The following is a 19,666-nucleotide window of genomic DNA, read 5'->3' as shown; positions in this document are numbered from 1 at the left end:
TTTTCACATGCCTTAGCCCTGTTCTTATCTACATGGGCCAACCCTGAATTGCTTCCTTTTTTGTTTGGTGCTTTTGTTTTGGCAGATCAACACGGAGCTCACGGGGCAGCTGCACGAACACTTGTGCCAGCACCAGGGACCTGTTGGGGTAGAGACGGCAAGAGGCAGACGAGGGCAGCAGGAGGAGGGACTGCCTTTTTCCATTATAAACGCTGGATGAAGATGTATGTGAAACTTCAGCTTTAAACCAATTATGCCTCAGCAATTCACCTGCGGGAATAGAGTTAATAATCTCCCATTGTTTTCCTGTCCTGTCTTCTGCTATTTGCTGTGCTACGATCCAAAGGAGCATGGGGTTTAGCTATAATTGCATTTCTATGATTGCAGTCGCAGATGCAAAGTATTCCACTTGAAGTGACATTCTTCACTGTGAAACATGATGTCCATTGATAACATAGTTAATTATAGGTGAACTCCAACTTTGCATTTTTTTAGGTAAAACAAAGTTTTCTTGTATGCTTTTGTTCTCTGAGAGAAACATGAAACAAAAATATGTCTTCTAAATAGCCAGCCCCACACTTCCTGACTGACCCAGTATGAACCACTGCTGCTCTGCACACATTATTTCCTCTCTTTGAAAAAAAAAAAAAAAAAAAAAAAATTAGCCACAGTCTGGTAATACCTTGCTTTCCCATTGACCTTATCTCTCTCCTTCTGGGGGTAGCAAGCTACTCTTCACAAGAAGGTAAGCTAAACACCAAGCATGATGCATGATGAGAAGGGTTTGAGACATCCACTTCTCCAGCCCTGGTCTTTTCTGATTCTGTTGACTGGTCTCCTCCCTGACATCAAAGCCCCTCACTGATCTCTTCTGTAGGGGGAGGCTGAAAACATTTTGGTTTTCTACAGTAGCAAGGATTTTGTTTTGCTGCTTTTTTAGTTTGGCTATTTTCTTAGCAAAATATATCCTATACTGCTGTTGCAAAGCCAGGTGCCAATGTCAGGCTATTGTTAGGCTACTGAAACCATCCAAAAGCGCCTTTAGCTCTTCTCTTTGCTTAGTAACTGAGGCTTTCCTTCAGCTGGAGTAGCCAAGGTCTCCTCGTCCCACTGAAGACTTCTGCCATCGTCAGCAGCCAGACCAGTGGAAGCTGGTGCCTGTTACCTATGGGGAGCAGGTTTTTCTTATTTTTCTTTAGAGGTCCTACAAGGAACCACCTCTCCAGTTATGTTTCTGCAATATTTTTTTTTTTTTAGTTTTCTATGTTTTCTTTTTGGTCAAATGGTGTCATGTTTTGCTTAGTTTTCATAAAATATTTTGAAAAATGAACTCTGTCTTGCCATATTTGAACACTGTCTTGATATAAACATTTGGATTTTGGTTTAATGTTAAAAATCATATTTATTTATAAATAGATTTATCTATAGATCTATTTATAAATTATGATTATTATTTGAGTATAAATCAATAGAAAACTAGTATTATTCAGCTTTAACATTTTTATTATCAGTGCAAATTATCAGTTGTTGACAAAGGGAACCTTCTTTTAATCTATTTCCCTCTGGGGTAATAAACCAGGAGTTGTCTTCTGGTCTAACTTTTAAATCCTTGGTTCCACGTGTAAGCTATTTTTGTCCTAACAGCACGTGGCTGAACAGAGGCTGCATATATATATATATATATATGTATATGTTAGAAATGCATATCTTGAAACAGAAATGAGTGCTTTCAATTCTCATGGGGTTTTTTTGGTTTTGGTTTTTTTTTTAAGGATTAGAGTTTTTAGATGTTTTCCTTAAAGCCCAGCTGCTGGAATCAGCACAGTCCACGAGACTCTTAGTGTTTGTTACAAAAGTAAATTATGAACTCCCTTGGTTACAGAAAAAAACCTTAAAAACAGGAAGAGAGGGCATCCCAAAAGTTTAGAAACCAGAAAGCAACCAATTCAAAATTTGCCTAAGACAAATCAGAAACTGTAACAATTGTTGTGTTGAGCTCAGGTGGGGGCATTATTAAGGTATTACTGCGTGATGCAAGTGACACAGCATAAAAAGAGCTCAGCCCAAGAAGAGAGTAGAAGAGGAGAGAGTCTTGCTGGCTGGAAGTGACTTATTTCAGAATTAGCGTTCCACTTTCTTTCTTATGACTTCCTTTTTTTTTTTTTTTAAATTTTTTTTTTCCTGTTAGCAACAGCCATAACAAAATCTGTCCTTGTGAAGGAGAACAGCGTGCCATCAAAGGTGATAGCTTTTTTTAAAAAATTTAAATTAATCAAAAGGCCCAGGCTGCTGAAAACTTGATTAGAGATTTTTGTACGCTTAAGGGGGTCTTAACAGTGTGCTTTTACCCAGGTGGAATCAGAGTACAAAGAGGAAGAAACCTCCATTTGACACTGACTTGCTAATCTCAGCAGTATATCATTCATTATTCTGCACAGGATTAAAGGTAAGCTCTGTATTGCCGCCTTTGAGACTCAGCAGGGCAGCTATCCTTTGCAGAAATGGGCTTAAATAATTCCTGATGTGTGGCAGAAAGGTTCTGGAGAGAAGACAGTTGGGTTTAAATTACCTAGCAGAGCCTTCTGTGTTCTAGCTTTTGTCTGCTCTCCTGTAAAATATTCTGTAGCTTAGCTCCAGAATAAAAGGACTTCTTAATCATAAAGCAAATGTAAAAATAATTTTCTTTGAAGGAGGGAATGGTATCTTAAAATTACTAGCCCAATCTAAAAAAAAAAAAAAAAAAGTTGGAAGACACAATTTTTGTGTGTGTGTGAAATTTTTAATGTCAGGACCACACAGAAATAAGGCCTGGATGCTCAGCTGAAGGTAACCGAGCTATTTTTAATTCATTCCAATTTGGAGTTCAAGCTAAATAAGCATTTGCAAATTCACATTGCTAGTTCTTTCTTCATTCTAGACATTGCCTCCTGTTAAATGAGAGAAATGTTAGAAATTTTCCTTTGAAAGAAAGTTACTTGGTTTTTTATGTTTTTCTCTCTGTTTGAAAAGTTCAGGTTTAATGTTCGTTTTTAAAACATCTCATGCAGGGTATATGTTCAGATTTCCAGTCAGTTATTACTGATTGAGAAGGTGTTGGTAGCTGGTACTTACAAACATATAGCAAAGTTTCTGAATTTTGTGGCACAAATAAAATCTGTTGGGAGCTGCAAAAGGCTTCTTACATATGTTTTTAATATGATCAGTGAAATAATACAACTCTACTATGACAACATATATTTGAGAAACAGAGCATGTCGTGGTGGTTGGTATCTCCTTGAATTTCTGAAAAATGGTCCTTTGCCAATAGAGGTGATTCTGAAGCTGCAAAGTTAGATTTTCTCTGCACGGTACTGAGAAGACCATTATTACAGACCATGGGCCTCAGCGAATTTGCACCCACCAGCCCCAGAGTACCCAGCAGACTCTACCACAGCTACTCTGATTTATTCTACAAGCTAGAAGGCAGTTTGAAAGACTATAAACATTAAGCAGCCTATCCCAGTTATCTAATTTTTTTAGGATTTTAGCCATTAGTAGATATATTACCTAAATTTTCTCTTTTAAATTGTTAGCAAATATGTTAACGAGATTGGGTCCCTATGCCCAGGTCTGTTATACTTCACCCCATACCAACTCCTACCTCGATCTGTTGACGCACAGGGTCTCTAACACTGTATGTTAAAAAGATGCTTATCATAAAAAGTAGAACAGAAGGTTTTGACCCTTTTGTGTGACTCATTCAGCTATGACTATAGTGCATAAAGATAACAGCAGTTGCAATAACGATTTGCATGCTATACAAATATGCTGATCCTAGAGATATGCCAGATGGACACTCTTCCAAGGCACACGTGTCTGCGATGCATATTCCAGAAGAGTGTCTCTCATTCTATCCCTATTCAGAAATTATCACTCAAGTACATCATTACATTTTTCAATCCCACTTTGATTTTAGTGAGATTTTTGACATGTGTTTTTACGTGATTACATGCTTATCTGTATTAGGACCAGCATGCTCTCTCCATTCCCAGCTAATTCTAGTGCTTTGATTAGCTAGAGGGCTTTTCTAAACTTTTCTGATGTAGCATGTGACTGATTAAAGCTGATCTTTGCATGAGTGAGCACAGATGCAAGGAACTTCTCCTCCCTTCCTGTGCACGCTGAGGGAAGGCCTTAGACAATAATAAATCCCTGCAACCAGCTGTGTATAAAGTAGAGAAAGACCTGGGCTATGTCTATTTAATGGTCCCAGAAGATCTTCCACCAGCAGTAACAAAGTCAACGTTAAGAAGACTGCTGAAGCAGAATGGGAGGAAAATGGGAAGTGACCAGCGAGAGGGCAGGTTGCAGCAGTGCTCGGCGTGTATTCTTCCTGTCTGTGCAGCACACCGTAAGATCCCACCATGGCTCCCGGTGAGGAGTTCAGAGCAGTGGCTAAACACTCCTTGCTCATCACTGTGCCCAGCCTGCCTTAAGTTATCCTTCTTTACACCTCTCAGAGCTTACGGGGATCGTGAGTGAGAGCAGGAGGCTACAGCAGATGAGAACAGAGCGCTTTTCTCTCCTAACCTCACCCATGGTGCTATCTAGTGGGAAAGAAATGAAAGGCTGAAAGGTAACTAGGGGGAAGATCGGGACTTTTTCCTGCTGAGTTGCAACTCACTTCATTCAAAACTATTGTCAAATGCTGGGTTTTTTCAGTGCTTTCCACTTGCAATCACATTGTTTTTATGAAAGATTTTCATTTTATTGGCTTAAAAACCGCAGGAGAAAAGTTTTCCTAGTTCCCCGCAGAGCCTCCTGCAGTTTTCCTGTTCTGCTGAAGCCTTGGTAACATTGAATTTCTCACTGTTGGCAGTACTGGTAACGAGCTGCTAGCATTTCACCACTGTGGATGCAGTGGATGTAGTATTTCACATTTCATCTGAAGGTGTGATTGCAAGCCCTTTAAATACATTGGTGTTTTGTGCAGCCAGCAAAACTAGCCCAAGACACTGAGTAAATAGATACTTAGCATGTGTATGAAAACCCCACGCTTTGACAGTTCAAATGTTCTTGCACGTATTTTTTGGTTTTTATTGATCATCCCAAATCACACACAGCAGAGTTGCTGCTCATCTGAAACTTTAAATAAAATAATTTGGACAAATGAAAATTTTTCCTCTGGCATAGCTAGCGTTGCTGTGAGGAAATACCATTCCCAAGTCAGGACACTAGTATAAAACCTGGAAGACGTGTTCTGCCCAAGGCGTGCTACTGCTGTGAGATCTCCGGCAAACCTCCCCACTCTCTGGGTCTGATGCCTTTGAAAATGTGAAATAAAGATTTCCATTCTTTTTTCAAATTGTTTTGACATCTACAAATGAAAATTGTTACCCAAACTGCAAGGGATAGTACTGTATTCTGTGTATGAGGGCAGAGGGCAGTAAGTCCCCAGAAGCTGTTTGACCGCAGTGCCTGCAAATAACAAGGGGCAGGGTGGTTCCACTGGGGAGTAGCTGAACATTGTAGGACTCAGGCAAACACTGCAGCAGGCAAGAGGCCAGCCGCTTAAAAGTACAACCTCCCTTCCTTCATGTCAGCTTATCTGCTAATGGCTTAAGTAGTTTACTTTAAATCAGTATTTACTTTAAATATTATGATTAAGTGACAGTAATTTACCAAGATGAAAATAAACTCTGATAAGAACAGAGCCAAGTATACACTAGAACGATTCTTACAAGAAATACACTTTGCAAGGAGCCTGAAGTCCGTTATGCTGAGATGTACTGAGGCTGTTGGACCTGTCACCCAGTATGATTGTGTTTGAAGGTGGCTCCCCTGTGAAGTTCGTTACCTGAGTTGTGCTGCTACAGCTGGACAATACTCTGAAATGCCAGCTTCATGCTATGAAGGCCCTTTGAGACATTAAAGGTGATCATTAAAACCCGATCAAGGCTTCCCAGCATAGCTGAATTTTCTGCTGTGAGGAGCTGGGATGGTACACTGCTGCTCTGCCAGTGACAACAATCACTGGAAGCCATGTCCTTCCCTTCCTCCCTCCCGGCTGCAGCAGTTGCTGCCGTCTCAGCTCTGGAATGGGGCAGCTGGTCAATGGCTGCTGGGCGACCTCAGGCAACATCGAGTCGAGGACTAGCCTCGATTACTACATCCTGTACATAAGCAATTTCATTTTCTTTGGCAAGGGAAAAACTTTGATGAAATAAATTAGTTTTTTTAATGAAAGCTACAAAAAAGCAATGTGCCCTCTGCTTTCACTGGCTTCTAGAATCCCAGCAGCCAAACAGTTCATGTGGATGTGTGTGTGAATGCTGTCTCATAAATCCAGCCAAGAAGCAGTAAACAGTTCTGCAGAGGTAATACCAGTCCAGGAACTGTCTTCAGCTAGTCCTGAATGATCACAGACTTCTCGCTCACAAACTGGCATGTGCTTTCTGATAGGAAACTGGATTGACACCTAATCCTGAAATGGTGGTATGCAAGTTGTCTTGACGATGAGTGTAAAATCTGCTTCGGAGTCCTGCAGATGAAAAGGTCATAAAAGAAAAGCTTGAAAATGAAGTTTTCTCTGTGAAACTTCTGCTTATAGGTTTTGTAGCTCAAACCAGAAAATCTAACTGAGCTAAAGTACATCCTGCTAAGGAGTGCAAGTGCTATCTATGACGGTGTAGTAAATACTTAGGTGAGACAGTCTGTCAGTGACAGTCTCTAAAATATTTGTTCCTCCTGCCTAATGACTCTTTAACATTTCTTACAATTGATGGGATAAAGTTATTTTACTTCTGCCTTCTACACAAAAGCTTTGTTTTCTTTGCAGCTCCTGTGAGGCAGTGGCACCAATTTTGTGACCGTTATTTATTATATCCATGAGACCGCCTAGGCAGTCCTGTGATTCTCTTTCATGCCTTGCTTTATTCTCCAGGGGAAGTAATCAACACTTCATTACCAAATACAACAGTAAGACAGGGTTGAAGTTTCCCGTGCTGTAATTAAGAAAGTGTCAGCGTCAACACTATAAATTTGCTTTCTGAGGGATTTATGACTGAAATGTAAAAATGTACTCCCAGCTGAAAAACTCTCTTTTCAGATCTCATAGTATGAATTGTAGTTATATTTTTAATGATTCAAAAAGCTTTTTAAAATTGTAATAAGAAAGTTAAACTGAAAAAAAAAAGAAAGGAAAAAAGGAAGATTTTATTCTAGTGGCTAACCTTCTCCTTTTTAAAAACATAGGCTTTGCTGGGGCCAGATTCTTCAACTCAGTGAACTAATTTTCTCACACCTCTCCTCAGCACACGTATACAGGCTTTTTTGCTACAAAAAAGGAGTGAACGTGTCACATGGTAATTATCTATGACTGAGGCCCATAGTCTTTACAGGAAAATCTGTTGTCTGCCTGGAAGGTCCTGCTTTCAAGGTTTGAAAGTTGGATGGCAGAGTTGCTGATTCTGACAGTAACTTGAATCTTCTGTTGTGATTGTGAGGGTGTCTGAGTACTGTTACTTCTAGTGTAGTGGATGTGCTGAGTTAACAGCTGGTGTTTCTAAAAGTTTATTGATTTGTTTTTAAGGATTGCTTACTCCATCTATACGGCTGAGATCTTGTTACATCCAGCAATTTAGGGAATTTGATGTTATGATCCCCACTGCAGCTATGATTTTCTTCCACATACCTATTTTCTTTGACTATATAATGACTCTTCAGCTTAAGAGAGAGTTTTATCAGGTGCGTCTAAGGTTGTGCAAGAAATGTTGAGAGCCGGGAGGTTTTAGTCTTCCTTCCAGGACACCACTGAGCACAACCACACTGAAGTATGTCTAGACCAAAGTCCGGTATACTTTGCAGCAGTGCTTAACTTCTGCAGCAAAGTCTCTGACTGTCATAAAGATGCTCAAGTCCATGCCTGTGTGGCTTGTGGGTTATTCAAGGGTGGTTCCTGTGCTGAAGCTATGCCATCTGACTGGTGAGGAGACTGCTGGTACCTGGCACAGTGAAGCAGAACCAGGAGGGGCTGCTGAGGCTGGTATTTGCTGGAACTTAGATTCACTGTCAACGTACCCAGATGAATCCTGGATCTGACAGCTGGGACTGAGAATACTGTTATCTTCTGCTTGTAAAATGCCTTGGATCACCTGCACCCTTCAGCTCTCTGTGGTGTGTGCCTTGTGGCTTTGGCCATAGGTATTAGCTTTTGCAGCTGGGGAACTTGGCTGCTTGGCCCTAGGATTCTGTCACTGTTCAGAAAATTTCAAAGGCAGCTTCAACATGAAACATTAAAGGTTTAAATGATGAAGAGCTAAAAATAAGGTATGGAAGAGACACTTTGGTGTGATTGATACATATTCTGCTATTCTCATTCTTTTACGATCATGTCTCCCGTAAGATGTTGTTCTGTGAATTTGAAACTGTGTCACATGATAGAAAGAGGGAAACTTTTCCCAGGTTTGGCATCTGGAAAAATGTGAAGAGTCTTTAGCGGTTCATGAAATAGTGAACAATGATGAGACTGTAATTGTCGTCTTTTTATTTTGCATTTAAAATGATCCACACCTTTCACAAGTATTGGGTTTTAGGCTCTTTTCCTTTTGTGGTGGTATATTTTGAATGCATCTTCAGTTCTGTTCCCAATAAGTCATACTCATTTGAAACCCTCAGGTGCTTTTGAATATGATAAAGGCTTGTTAGTTTGCTTTTGGGAAAAGTTTCCCAAATTGCTCCTACAACTTTTCTTCTCTTTCTGATCTAAGCATCTAGGCAGTATTGGTGGTGGTGTTTGTTAGAAAACTTGTTGTCGCTAACCCATTCCAGATATCTTAATGTTTGACCACTGTTCAACCATTTATAAAGCTGACTGAAATTATGGAAAAGTTTTTTTCCTCTCAATAGATTAGATGAGATTCTAGTCTGTCAAAAGGCACGTCCTTTTCACTCCTTTGTGCCAGATACCAGTGTTGGAAGGAGAGGAGATGAAGAGCTATCTCTGCCAGACTCAGTGTTTGGGAGCCGGCATTTGGAACATGGGTTCTGCTGTTGTAACACACAGCGGCCCTTGCAAGAAATGGTCAAGAGCTTCCTCTGCATAGGGAAATGTGTTCCTTGCAAACACTGTACCATCCCCAGCTTTGGTTTCTAGGCATTTGTTTTGTAGTCTTCTGAACTGGCATGACTTGTTCCCTGTGATGACTTTGATATTCTGCCTATGGCTGTAGTAATTCTCCCCAGCTTTGTCAAATAGGTCTGGGACAAGACTGATACCTCAAATTTCATGGCAGTGTCTGGGCTTGACCTGGAAGCAGCATGTCATGTCCTATCGCTACTCTTCTGAATCCCACACTGTTAAATATTTTTAGTATTTCCATTCATAAACTGAGGTGGTTGTGATATAATGCACTTTATGGGATCCACTACAAAGACAATTTTAACTTTAAAACTTTGGCAACAGTGACGTTTTAAAGCCTTTTCCTAAACTCACCCTCTCAAGCTACTGTTCAATCATTTAGCGATTCTCAGCCGAGCTACTGAAATTTCCTCTTCAGACGAGCAGAACATCTGACCCTCACTGGCCGGACAGCAGCCGCACAGCCCGCCCTGTCAGGAGGGGGGCACCGCGCCTCTCCTTCCCGCCTCGGGGCATGGCTGTGGGGGACGGGGGAACGTGGCCGCGCCCGGGGCCCTGAGGGGACAGTGACAGCAGGGAGCTCGCCTCGACACCAGCTGTCCCACCAGGGACGGGGCCGAGGCGTCCCGAGCAGCCCCGGCCCAGCGTCCCCGCTGAGGGAGCCCACGCAGAGCCCCGCGGCGGGCTGAGGGGCGCCCGGGGCAACAACCGCTGCCCCGGCCCGGCCGGCCCCGCGCGCCAGTAGGTGGCCGCGGGGGGTGGGGGTGGGGGGGGTGGTGTCACGTGACCCCGCCCCTTCCCGGTTACGGCAGAAGCAGAAGTGGGAACCCCGGAGAGGCGCGGCGGGACGTGGGGAGCGGAGGCACCGCCGCCGCCGCCACCAGCACGACGTCGCCGCGGGAGGCAGTTCCCCGCCGCTGCGCAGGTGAGGGCGTCTCCGGGGGCACAGAGTGGCCCGGCGGTGGTGAGGGGCGGTCGCGGCTCCGGCTCGCCGGCTCTGCTCGGGCCCCAGCGGGCAGCAGGTGCCGCAGGGCTGGGGCGGGCCGGGGCGGCCGTGTCCTGCAAGGTTCTGACCTGGCGGGGACGGAGGGGCTTGTGAGGGGGCAGAGGGCTGTCGGCATGAGCGGGCTTGCTGAGAGGGCTGGGCAGCGGGCGAGGGGCTGCAGGGAGCTGGGGTGAGGGAGGGCCGTGCATGGGGTGGAGGGCACCTGGCCTGAAGGGGACGAGGGAGCCTGGGGGCTCCCTGAGGGGACCCTGCCATCCCGCACCTTGTGGCTGGCCGTTCTCCGCTGCAGGCCAGCCTGCCGAAGAAGGAAGGAAACCTTCACAGAGTCGGCGGGTGCCTGACAGCTGCCCCTCGGCGTGCACGGCTCTGCCCGGGGTGAGGGCCCCAGGGCTGCAGTCCCGGCCAGGCCGTGGCAGGTGGGCAACCGTCTTGCTGCGGTTCCCCTCCCCTGCTTTTCGCCAGACCGCAGGACTCCGAGGGCAGCAGCTGCATTGCAAATTTCTGTGCAAAGAGCCGTGTGTTGATTGTTATTAATTATTAGCGCTCTGGTACTGAACTGGTGTTGCTGGTGGATATCTGTACTGGTGGTGCTGTGCTGAGGCAGTGCCTGCTGGCCTGAGGTGATGCCTTAAATGAATCCAAAGGTAGAGCTAGGGGTGCCCAGAGCTCATGGGAAAGCTCAGAAATTGACTGGAGTCAAACTTTGGATTGGTCTTCTTGGTTGACCTTGTGTGCCTGGAAAGTACCTGCTGTGTCATATGGGTGAAATTGTAACAGAGTATGGGTTCAGCAGTGCTTATCTGAGATGTTCTTTGCCAGCCTGTACATTTATAATTTGCCTTTACAACAGTTTTTCCTCTCTTTCTTTGTTTTATCACAAAGAGTTAAGAGTTGTAGACTGATCTTCAGATAAGAAGGGTTTGTTTCTGAAACTCCGAAGTACTGTAATGAAGTAAAACTAAAGACAGGGTTTTGGATAGACTATTTTTTTTTTGTTTTGTTTGTTTTCTCTTGGTTACTTGCAGTGAGTCTTGTTGACTTTTTAGTCCAAATTAGTCAGACTTTTCAATAAAAAACAATATAGAAACTACTCTTACACAAACAGTAACAAATGGTCCCAATTCTGCATGTGGTACAGGACACCATCAAAGTTTTGCTCCTGTAGTGCCTACCATCAAAGGGAAAGAATCATGTATTGGTATCTGTGTCTAAACCAAAGCTTACGATACGTTTCTGCGATTATTAGCTCACTTGTTGAATCATGCAAGTAAAGACTTTTCTACTTTAGGCTTTAGTAACTCTTTAGTAGAAGACCAGTAATGTTTCTGTTGCAGATAAAGATGTCTTGTAGCTCATACCCCGCTGGTGCAGACATACCCAGATAATGGGGTGATGAGGGTCATTACAGAGTTTTGCTGCATGAATGTGTAGAAATATTGTTGATTCAAATAGTTGTGCAGTGATGGGTGTAAGAAGGCTGAGGGCCACCTGTGGGTGAGTGTAAGAAGACTCTTAATATTTGAAAGGTTAAGTCTGATATCAAGATCTTCCATTATTTCTTTTGGGAGGTCTAATGCATTTTACTATTAGGAAGCTCTCTGACATCATTCTTAAACTGGAGCAGGTAGCCAAAACACTATAGAAACAGTCAGTTTGATCAACTATTACAACATTCTTTCCACCTTTTCTGATGAAGTAGATATCATCAGCTACAGTATTTTTTCACAGTAAGTTAAAAACTCAGCTTATGACTTAGGATTTAAGTTAGACTAAAAACACCGTTCGCTCTGTTTTTGGAAGAAAGAGCTAATTTAAAAGGGGAAGTCCAGTATATTATATTCAGCGGAAACTGTTTAAGAAGCCACCTCTGAGAGGCAGTTCCTTTGTACTAAGGGACTAATCTCTAAAAAAACCTACTGCATTGCTTTTTATTAAATAGCTGTATTTAGAAACTCCTTTTCGTGTTGTTCTAAGTCACGTTTCATTTTACAGCTACACCTTGTACTGTAAAAGGCAGAGCAGATGTATATTTTGTTATAGTCTCCTGAAAAACTATACTCATTTAAAAGTTGAGGTTTTTGTTATTGCAGTGAAGTGTTACTAAAATGGTTAAACATTGTTCCAAATCACGGCATATTTGTTTTATTACAATTCTTAATGAAGAAGCAAAGTGAGAAGTCAGCGTTTCTTTTTTTTGTCAGAAAACAAGACACCGTACAAAGAATTTAATTTTTTATTTTGCCCTCCTTTCATTTCTGGTATTAGAAGTCATTGTAGCAAGACAAGATGACTATGACTGTCTTGTTAGATGCAAGCCTGTGGTAATTTGAATGATTATCTGATTAGTTCCAGGGAGTCAGAAAGGATCAGTTACATTTTGGCAAAAATCTGCTGTTGCTTAAAAGTTGTTCACTCCCTCTCAGTTGTAGGATTGGGGTATATATATATTTTTTTCAGTATTATAAGGAAAGGGTACTCCATTTTCTTACTACAACAACAAGCTTATAGGTATTAAACACCAAATAACCTGTATAATGCTTTATAAAACATGGAGCGAGACATGGTTACTGCTGTAGAGCACTTCAAATTTACTGTGGGCAAAACAGAAGAGGCCATTCTCCAGGTAAGAAGGGACTGTTGTTTGCTTCTCTGCTAGGTTACAAAAAAAAGTGTTTATTGAAGTGGTAGAATTTAAAAAGGAATTGGAAAGACTGCATTGGACAGCTTCAAAGTCAGACATTGCACTGAAATCAGTTAGTGACATGATGTTGAAAGACAGTTTTGTGGTATTAATGAGAGAGAGCAGACAAGAGCACTCTGCAGTGAAGAGCAGGTCAGGAGATAGTGACATGGGGTGAGGGGGAGGAGGGTTGGAAGGGGAAGCGAGAAGTGGCATGGTCGAATTAGCTATCAACACGGAAACTGAAACAGCTTGTGATGGAGAGTAGTGGACTGAGGAGAGAGGAAGAGAACCAGAGATGCTATGGCTGGTGGCTGCATGTGCACAGAGATTCTTTAAACCTGTCCTGCTCAGTGATGTGGTTAAGCGGGACGGTTGGGAACTGTGTGGCAGCAGCTGCTGCTACTTGTGTGAAAATGATACTCTTCCTTCTTTGCACATGGATGAAAGAGCAGGTTCCAGGGCATCCTGTTTGTAAATAATCGCGCTGAGGAGTAATCAGGCTTGTAATTAGCTGCTTGCTGCAATGGTGTGTGGGAGACCAAAGCACAGAAACTTGCTAATAGTTATGAGAGCTGCTGTGTACGCGTCTCTCTTTTAGCTGTTTTGTGCCAAGATGTGTCCCAAATGTATGCGCACAAATACTTGCCACCTGATATGTGAGTAAGGAAAAGTGGACTGTGTGGGAAAAACACAGAAGTTTTAAAAGTCCATAAACTGAGACTTTTTAGTCATAGCCAATATTTATTTTGGTATTTGAATTTACTCATATTATCCCTTCATTTTCTTTACAGCTCTCAGAAAGACAGTTAGCTGGTTTAAATTATTATGTAGATCAGAGTGTTAGAGTTCATGCAAGCTGATGTAATTATTTCTTGTGTTATGTAGTCATTGGATTGCTAGGTTTCAATCATCTGCACTTTTTCACTCCTGCTGATGTAATATCAAGAAGACAGCAACACTGGTTGCAGAGCCTGTGAGCCTTCTCAGATTTCAGAGTTCTCTTCAGGCGGCAAATTGATGTTTCTTTAGCGATACAGGGCAAGAAGAATAACAAACCTGCTGCAGTTCACCATGGGGACAGCTTTGGTTATGTGAAGATAACATTGGGAATATAAAAAAAAATAATCCTGGGAGAGTAGAAGGGTTTTGAGTATGATTCAAATCTGTTGCAAATATGTCTCTTCTCGTGTTGATATCTAAATTGTCAATACTTAGGACAAAATGGATTTCCAGATATTTCTGGAAGGTTTAATAGTATCTCTATATAAAGTAAATAAAAGCAGATCTGATGCTTGAAAGGAATTTGGCAAGGTTGAAATGCACACTTTTGATGTCTTGGGAGACTTCTGAAGTCATCAAATCAAGATAAATAATAGTCAGGGTTTGAACTTTGTTTAAAGAAGTCGATCTTAGTTTGGGCCTACTGGTAACAGTTGCCATTTTCTGGGGAAAAGACATCATTGCTATTTGAAGACTTTAGAGGTGCATTCTTACTTCTTAGTGCTATGAGGTGCTATTTTGGTAGAAGAAAGTGCATTTGGACAGAATATGTGGTGTGTTATCCTTACATTTACATTTGATGTGCATGTATAATTTATAAGTGATATACTCAGTACAAAAAACCTGCTAGATATTGCAGAACAGGATTCTATTAATAATTTTATGAGGTACCATTTTTGGCTAACTATTCAAGAGTGAACTGTGTAACCGTCCCAGGAACTAATCCTTCCTTCGCCACTGGTTATACTGGCAAAAAAGTTGGGGGCTTGGTAAGTGAAATAAACTGCTATGGTCAAAGGAATTAGTGCAGTATAATTGCATTTACACTATTTTTTGGGTAGGAAAGGGTGTAGAAAATGTGGCAGAAAATGCTACAGTGCTACCAAATATTGCTCCTTTAGAAGAGGTTTTTAACATAGTACTGCTTTAGTTTTAACACATTCTTTTTTCATGTTTCTGATGTGTTCTTTAGTTTTATTTAGACTTAAATGCTTTATTTGTTACAACCTAGGTATTATTTTCTCTGGCATTTTAGTGCTTTGCGTTCTTTGTATTTTGATCTTTTGTCCTTATTATGCAGGTATAGTTACATTCAGTATTTCTTCCAGGTCTTCTTTCTTGGTTTTTGTTGGTTTTTTTCCCTGCTTTTTTTCTGTTATAATGCTAAGCCTTTAGAGATGTAAATCTTTATTTGTAGTGATGGGGCTGTACATGCAGTTGAAGATATGCATGCATAAAAGCATACGGGGAGTTATGCCCCTTAATGTGATTTTTATGTATTTGCGCTAAATAGACCTTTGCTGACTTTATTTTGGTCTGGAACTCTGCATGCTGCTGTGTTGAGAAGTGTTAGAAGACTGAGGAAGCAGTTCATGGTATGGTGCAGCTAGAAGGGCGGCATTGGTCTTGCTGAGAAATTTAGATCACAATTTATTGCATGCAGTAGCTGCTTCACCCAGCTCTTCATTTTTAATAGAATTTGCAGCAGTGTGTCTACCAAAGTGCCACCCTCTGTGAAGACTGTTCGTGCTTTCTTTCAGGATAAAATAGCAAGGATGCTGTTAATGTTAGCCATTTATCTGCCTTATATTTGTATGGACAGGAGTCTCTATTAGATAGCTTTAACTTACACAAATATGATTTTTAAAGAAATAAAAATGTTCTTTTAAATATTGAATTTTCTCCCTTTTCTTTCTTTTTTCAGGACACTGAAACCCATAAAAGTTTGATTTAAAATAAATTAAAAAAATGCCCAGAAAGAATATAGACTATGGAGCACTGCCGGAGTATGAGAAAAGCCAGATCAAAAGGACCTTGGAGTTGGGAACTGTAATGACAATATTCAGTCTTAAGAAGAGTAGTCCAGAAAGGAGGACTATTCAAGTCATAATGGAAACCAGGCAGGTAGCATGGAGCAAGACAGCTGACAAGATTGAAGGTTTCTGTGAGTATTTGCAAAGTGTACCAGAACTTGGAGTTACTAATAAATTGATATCGTTGACAAATATTGATTTAACGAGCCTTTGATAACATAATGAAGCTTTTGGCTGAAAAGAGCTTGCTAATTTGCAGAGAATATTCTGAACTGTTGCGATGTAGGTGAAGAATCTTCTGCAGCTCGTTATTTAAGTAGTGTTAGATATCTAAATATGATTAACGTGCTTTTATCCTACGCCCTGTTCTCAAAGTTTTCATCTTTGAATATAGTGGATCTTGTGTTCTTTATGAATTGAGTACTGACAACTGTGTTCCATCATTAAGCATCAAGATGCCTCGTAAATTCAATGATTAGTACTACTTTAGCCCTTCTCTCTCCATAAAGAAACTCCAAGTACAAGAAACTGAATTAAAATTCCTGTTTTCTTAGGGAATTTGCTGTTTCAGGATAGAAATAATTATTTAGGACTATTATTGGAAAGTATCAATGACTTAGGAGGATGAAGCTGTGAGATGTAAGAGATGGTTTCAAAGTTCGGAGTTGATACTGTCTCTTTAGTTAATATCTGAACTGACTAAACCTACTATTTATAACTAGGTCGGGAAATAGAACGGATGTGTAAAGCTACATAGGACTGCAAAAGTTATGGTAGAAGAATAGTGAGACTAATCTTCAGTTCTTACTGAGCATGGCTGATGTCAACCAAGCTCAGCCTGCATTTTTTGGGATTAGTACAGCTCCTGTTAATATAATGTAATTACAGCGCTTGCATATGACTATATGGTAACCTTTTTTTAATGTATTATGGGCATGATTTTACATGGTGTTTGTCTTCAATAAAGGAATTGAATTGTTTGCCTGAATTGCCAGAATCATGCATTGGTCAGCCTCAGCTAATATGAGTAGCTTGGAGTTGAGGAACTGGGACTGTTTGGGAAGAGGAATTGTAATAAGAAGTCAGAGTTTGGAGTTGTAGAGCTGGGAAGGCTGAGCAGGTATATATCGTCCTGTTTCAGTGCTACCCCATACACAGAGCAACTGTGACTGGCACCAATTACTCCAGGAGTGCAACAGACAGGAGCCATGCTCCTGGTGCTCTGCCTGGATGTGAGTACACACTAGTGTGAGAGAAATGGGGAAGGAGGAGAATGGAGTCTGTTGAGTTTTGGATTTTTAGAAGGTGGGGTTTTTTTTGTAAATACACAGTAAGTTAAAAGTGCATCAGTTTGTAAGGTTGCAAAGACAGGCACTGAGAAGTTGCATGATTTTTGGATTGTCTGTGCAGCTTCCCTTCATGCTCCTTACTTACAAGTATTAAATCTCTGCTACTATTTCCATTGGTTCCTGTCTCATTCCTTGTGCATGCTGGACCTGCCACTGGAAATGTAATGTGGAAAGACCTGTTGTCTGGAGGAATTTTTTATCATTTGTGGTGAAAATATGGTCATAGGCACTGTTCTGAGAAAAAGCAAACAGGTCTGGACACCCTAATTAACAGGTACTCTGGATCGTAATCTTGCAGTGCCCCAGTTTCTCATGTGGAAAATGAGGGTAATTATCCCTTCCCATAATGATGCATGTGAATGCAAGTATGTTACTGGTTCTAATATGCTCAGATCCCAAAGTGAAGCGTGCAAAAAAAAAAAAAGTCCTGAGAGGAGATGAATAATTCAGTTATGAGAGCATGGCTTGAATACGCTTAGCAAATAAAGCCTGGGGTTACGCACAGAGCAATAAGATTAAAACAAAATAGAAAATGACTACTTAGTGGATGAACGAGGCATTAGAGTCCTCTGGCAAAAACAACATGTGATCAGGTAGTTAAGACTTATCATAGCCATTTGCATAGAGGGGCCAAATTTAAAGCTGTACAGACTGTGCATTCCAGATTTTGGGGTTAACTTTTTCAGTACTTGACTTGTAATCTTCTTTTATCAAAGCTTCCCGGGGATGGTGTGTGTTTGTGGTAATACATCCTGATAATTAAACAGTTTGCTCTATGCATAGATTTTAACACTTTTAAAAGAAGGTGAATATTGTAATTTGACTCTTAAACCTGGATAATCCAGCAGGATAATGACTTGCTTCCAGTTACACAGGCAGTCATCACTAGAACAGGGAATATAGCTATAGACCTGTGATTTACCCAAAGGCCATCTGCTTCCTTCCCCCAAAATCGTAGTGCTGTAGCTGTTTTTTAAATGGAGCAACATTTAAGTGACCTTTGTAGTGATGGGGACTTTAGGTCTGAGAATATGTCATACTCTAAAGCACAAATATGCAGAATATTGCTCTGTTGGCTGCCCAAAACAGACGTATTTTGCGGGCATTGTTTCAGAATATAATATGAACAGTTGTTACAATTTACCATGAACTGTATCTACTTGAAATGAAAGTCAAAGCAGCTTTAACTTGCTGACAGTGTTTTTGCTGAAGAGGAAGGAAATATTTATTTATTTATTTACTAAGTTATTTAAATTCTGCTATTGCTTCTTTTGACTGAGACTCAGGCTTCCTTTTTGCTTGAAAAGTGGGAAAAAAGTGGATAAATTATATATTTGAAGCTTTTGTATTTGATAATTAAATGGATGGGCTTCTTGAATACCGATGAGAGGGGAATTAAACTTTTTATTTCTCTGGAGCTACACTGAGGAGATGATACCAACTTTGTGATAGGAGAAAAGCTGTTTTGGCATATACATATGAATGACCCCAAGTATTCACTGGTAGATTGTGTTGACTTTGTGGAAAAAACACTTTTTTTTTTTTTTTTTTAAGTGGCTGAGGGCATACAATTGTCATCTGAAGTGTTGTGTTGTTTAATATGCTTGTGCTGTACCAGAAATAATATTCATGATGTGATCGTAATGGTTGTTATTTGCACGTGCTACAGTCCAATAAGAATTAATACTGAGCACGGGTGGGAAAGTTAAGATGGCTTCCTGTTGTGCGTGTGCTTTTTAACTCAAGTTTGGCAACTGCTTTTTACAGAAGCTGAAAATGGAATGTTTGCATCTATTATGGGGTTTGTGTTTCTAAATCAGACAATGAGGAGAGTTCTTAAGCTTTGGAACACAAAAATAGGCTGCTAATAAATAGAAACGATGGAGACCAACTTTTATACTTTATTTTAATACTCTTCCCTTTGAAATTAAGAAAAAAAGTTGTTTGGTTTTTTTCTCTGTCAAACTGCCCTGCATAGCGTTGGGAATTGTGGATGTCGTAGTGCTGATTTTCTTGCTGGTGAACTGTAAATGTGTGAAAGACACTCAAATTCCTCTAAACCAGTTACTCATAGTTATTGCAAGGGCCTTTTTCAAGTTTGGTTAATATTATTTTGGAAATGATTTAAATTAAGCCTCACAATAACAAAAAGGCAGCTACTCTTATTCTGGAATAAGTTGACCTGAGCAAGGGAGATGTAGGATTAGCTATACTGATATAAATGTTTAGACAACCCCATGGCCCTGAAAATGGCAGCACTGTGTTTTTTAAATTGTATTACTTTTGAAAGGATCCCTTTCATTAAAAACCTGTCAGCATTTCTGTTTAGAGCAACAGAGTTACTAAAATTATGGCTGTTTTCTGCTCACTGTAGATGTGTTGCTCTGGATGAGTAAGTAAAACGGAGATACCTTTCTTTAGAAAACTCTAAAACCCAGGCCGTTGGTGTGGTAATAAGTGAGGATATAGAAAGGCTAGGAAATCTGGTTTAAACAGTCTCTGTCTTCATTGTGTGGCTCAGACTACATAATGGCTAAATACTGGAAATTGTACATTGACCTTCTGAAAGACTTGAGTCACCATATACAAAAGGAATTTTCCAACAAAAATGAGCTGGGGAGAAACCTCTGTATTTTCCTCTAAATGAAAGAATACAGGTTGTTTGTGTCCTTTAGGGAAGGATATGTTATTTCAACA

General features: G+C 40.9%; 1 protein-coding gene across 3 annotated transcripts in view; it reads left to right on the top strand.

The window, feature by feature from the left end:
* Positions 1–2,044: 2,044 nt before the first annotated feature.
* PLCG2 (phospholipase C gamma 2) overlaps positions 2,045–19,666 on the top strand; it is a 78,278-nt gene continuing 60,656 nt past the window's right edge. For 2 of the 3 annotated variants that reach the window (XM_054840717.1, XM_054840715.1), the window contains exons 1-2: positions 9,890–10,043; positions 15,512–15,751. In XM_054840717.1, the coding sequence (XP_054696692.1) occupies positions 15,556–15,751 (196 nt within the window). In that variant the 5' untranslated portion in view covers positions 9,890–10,043; positions 15,512–15,555. Of the gene's footprint in view, positions 2,242–2,352; positions 2,447–9,889; positions 10,044–15,511; positions 15,752–19,666 lie in introns of those variants that run through there. The other variant, XM_054840716.1, reaches the window with a different exon arrangement.

Source organism: Grus americana, chromosome 13 (genome assembly GCF_028858705.1).
Source record: "Grus americana isolate bGruAme1 chromosome 13, bGruAme1.mat, whole genome shotgun sequence".
NCBI classification, from domain to species: Eukaryota; Metazoa; Chordata; class Aves; order Gruiformes; family Gruidae; genus Grus; species Grus americana.
Note: the sequence above shows the minus strand (reverse complement) of the source record. Positions and strands in the feature narration are given on the sequence as shown.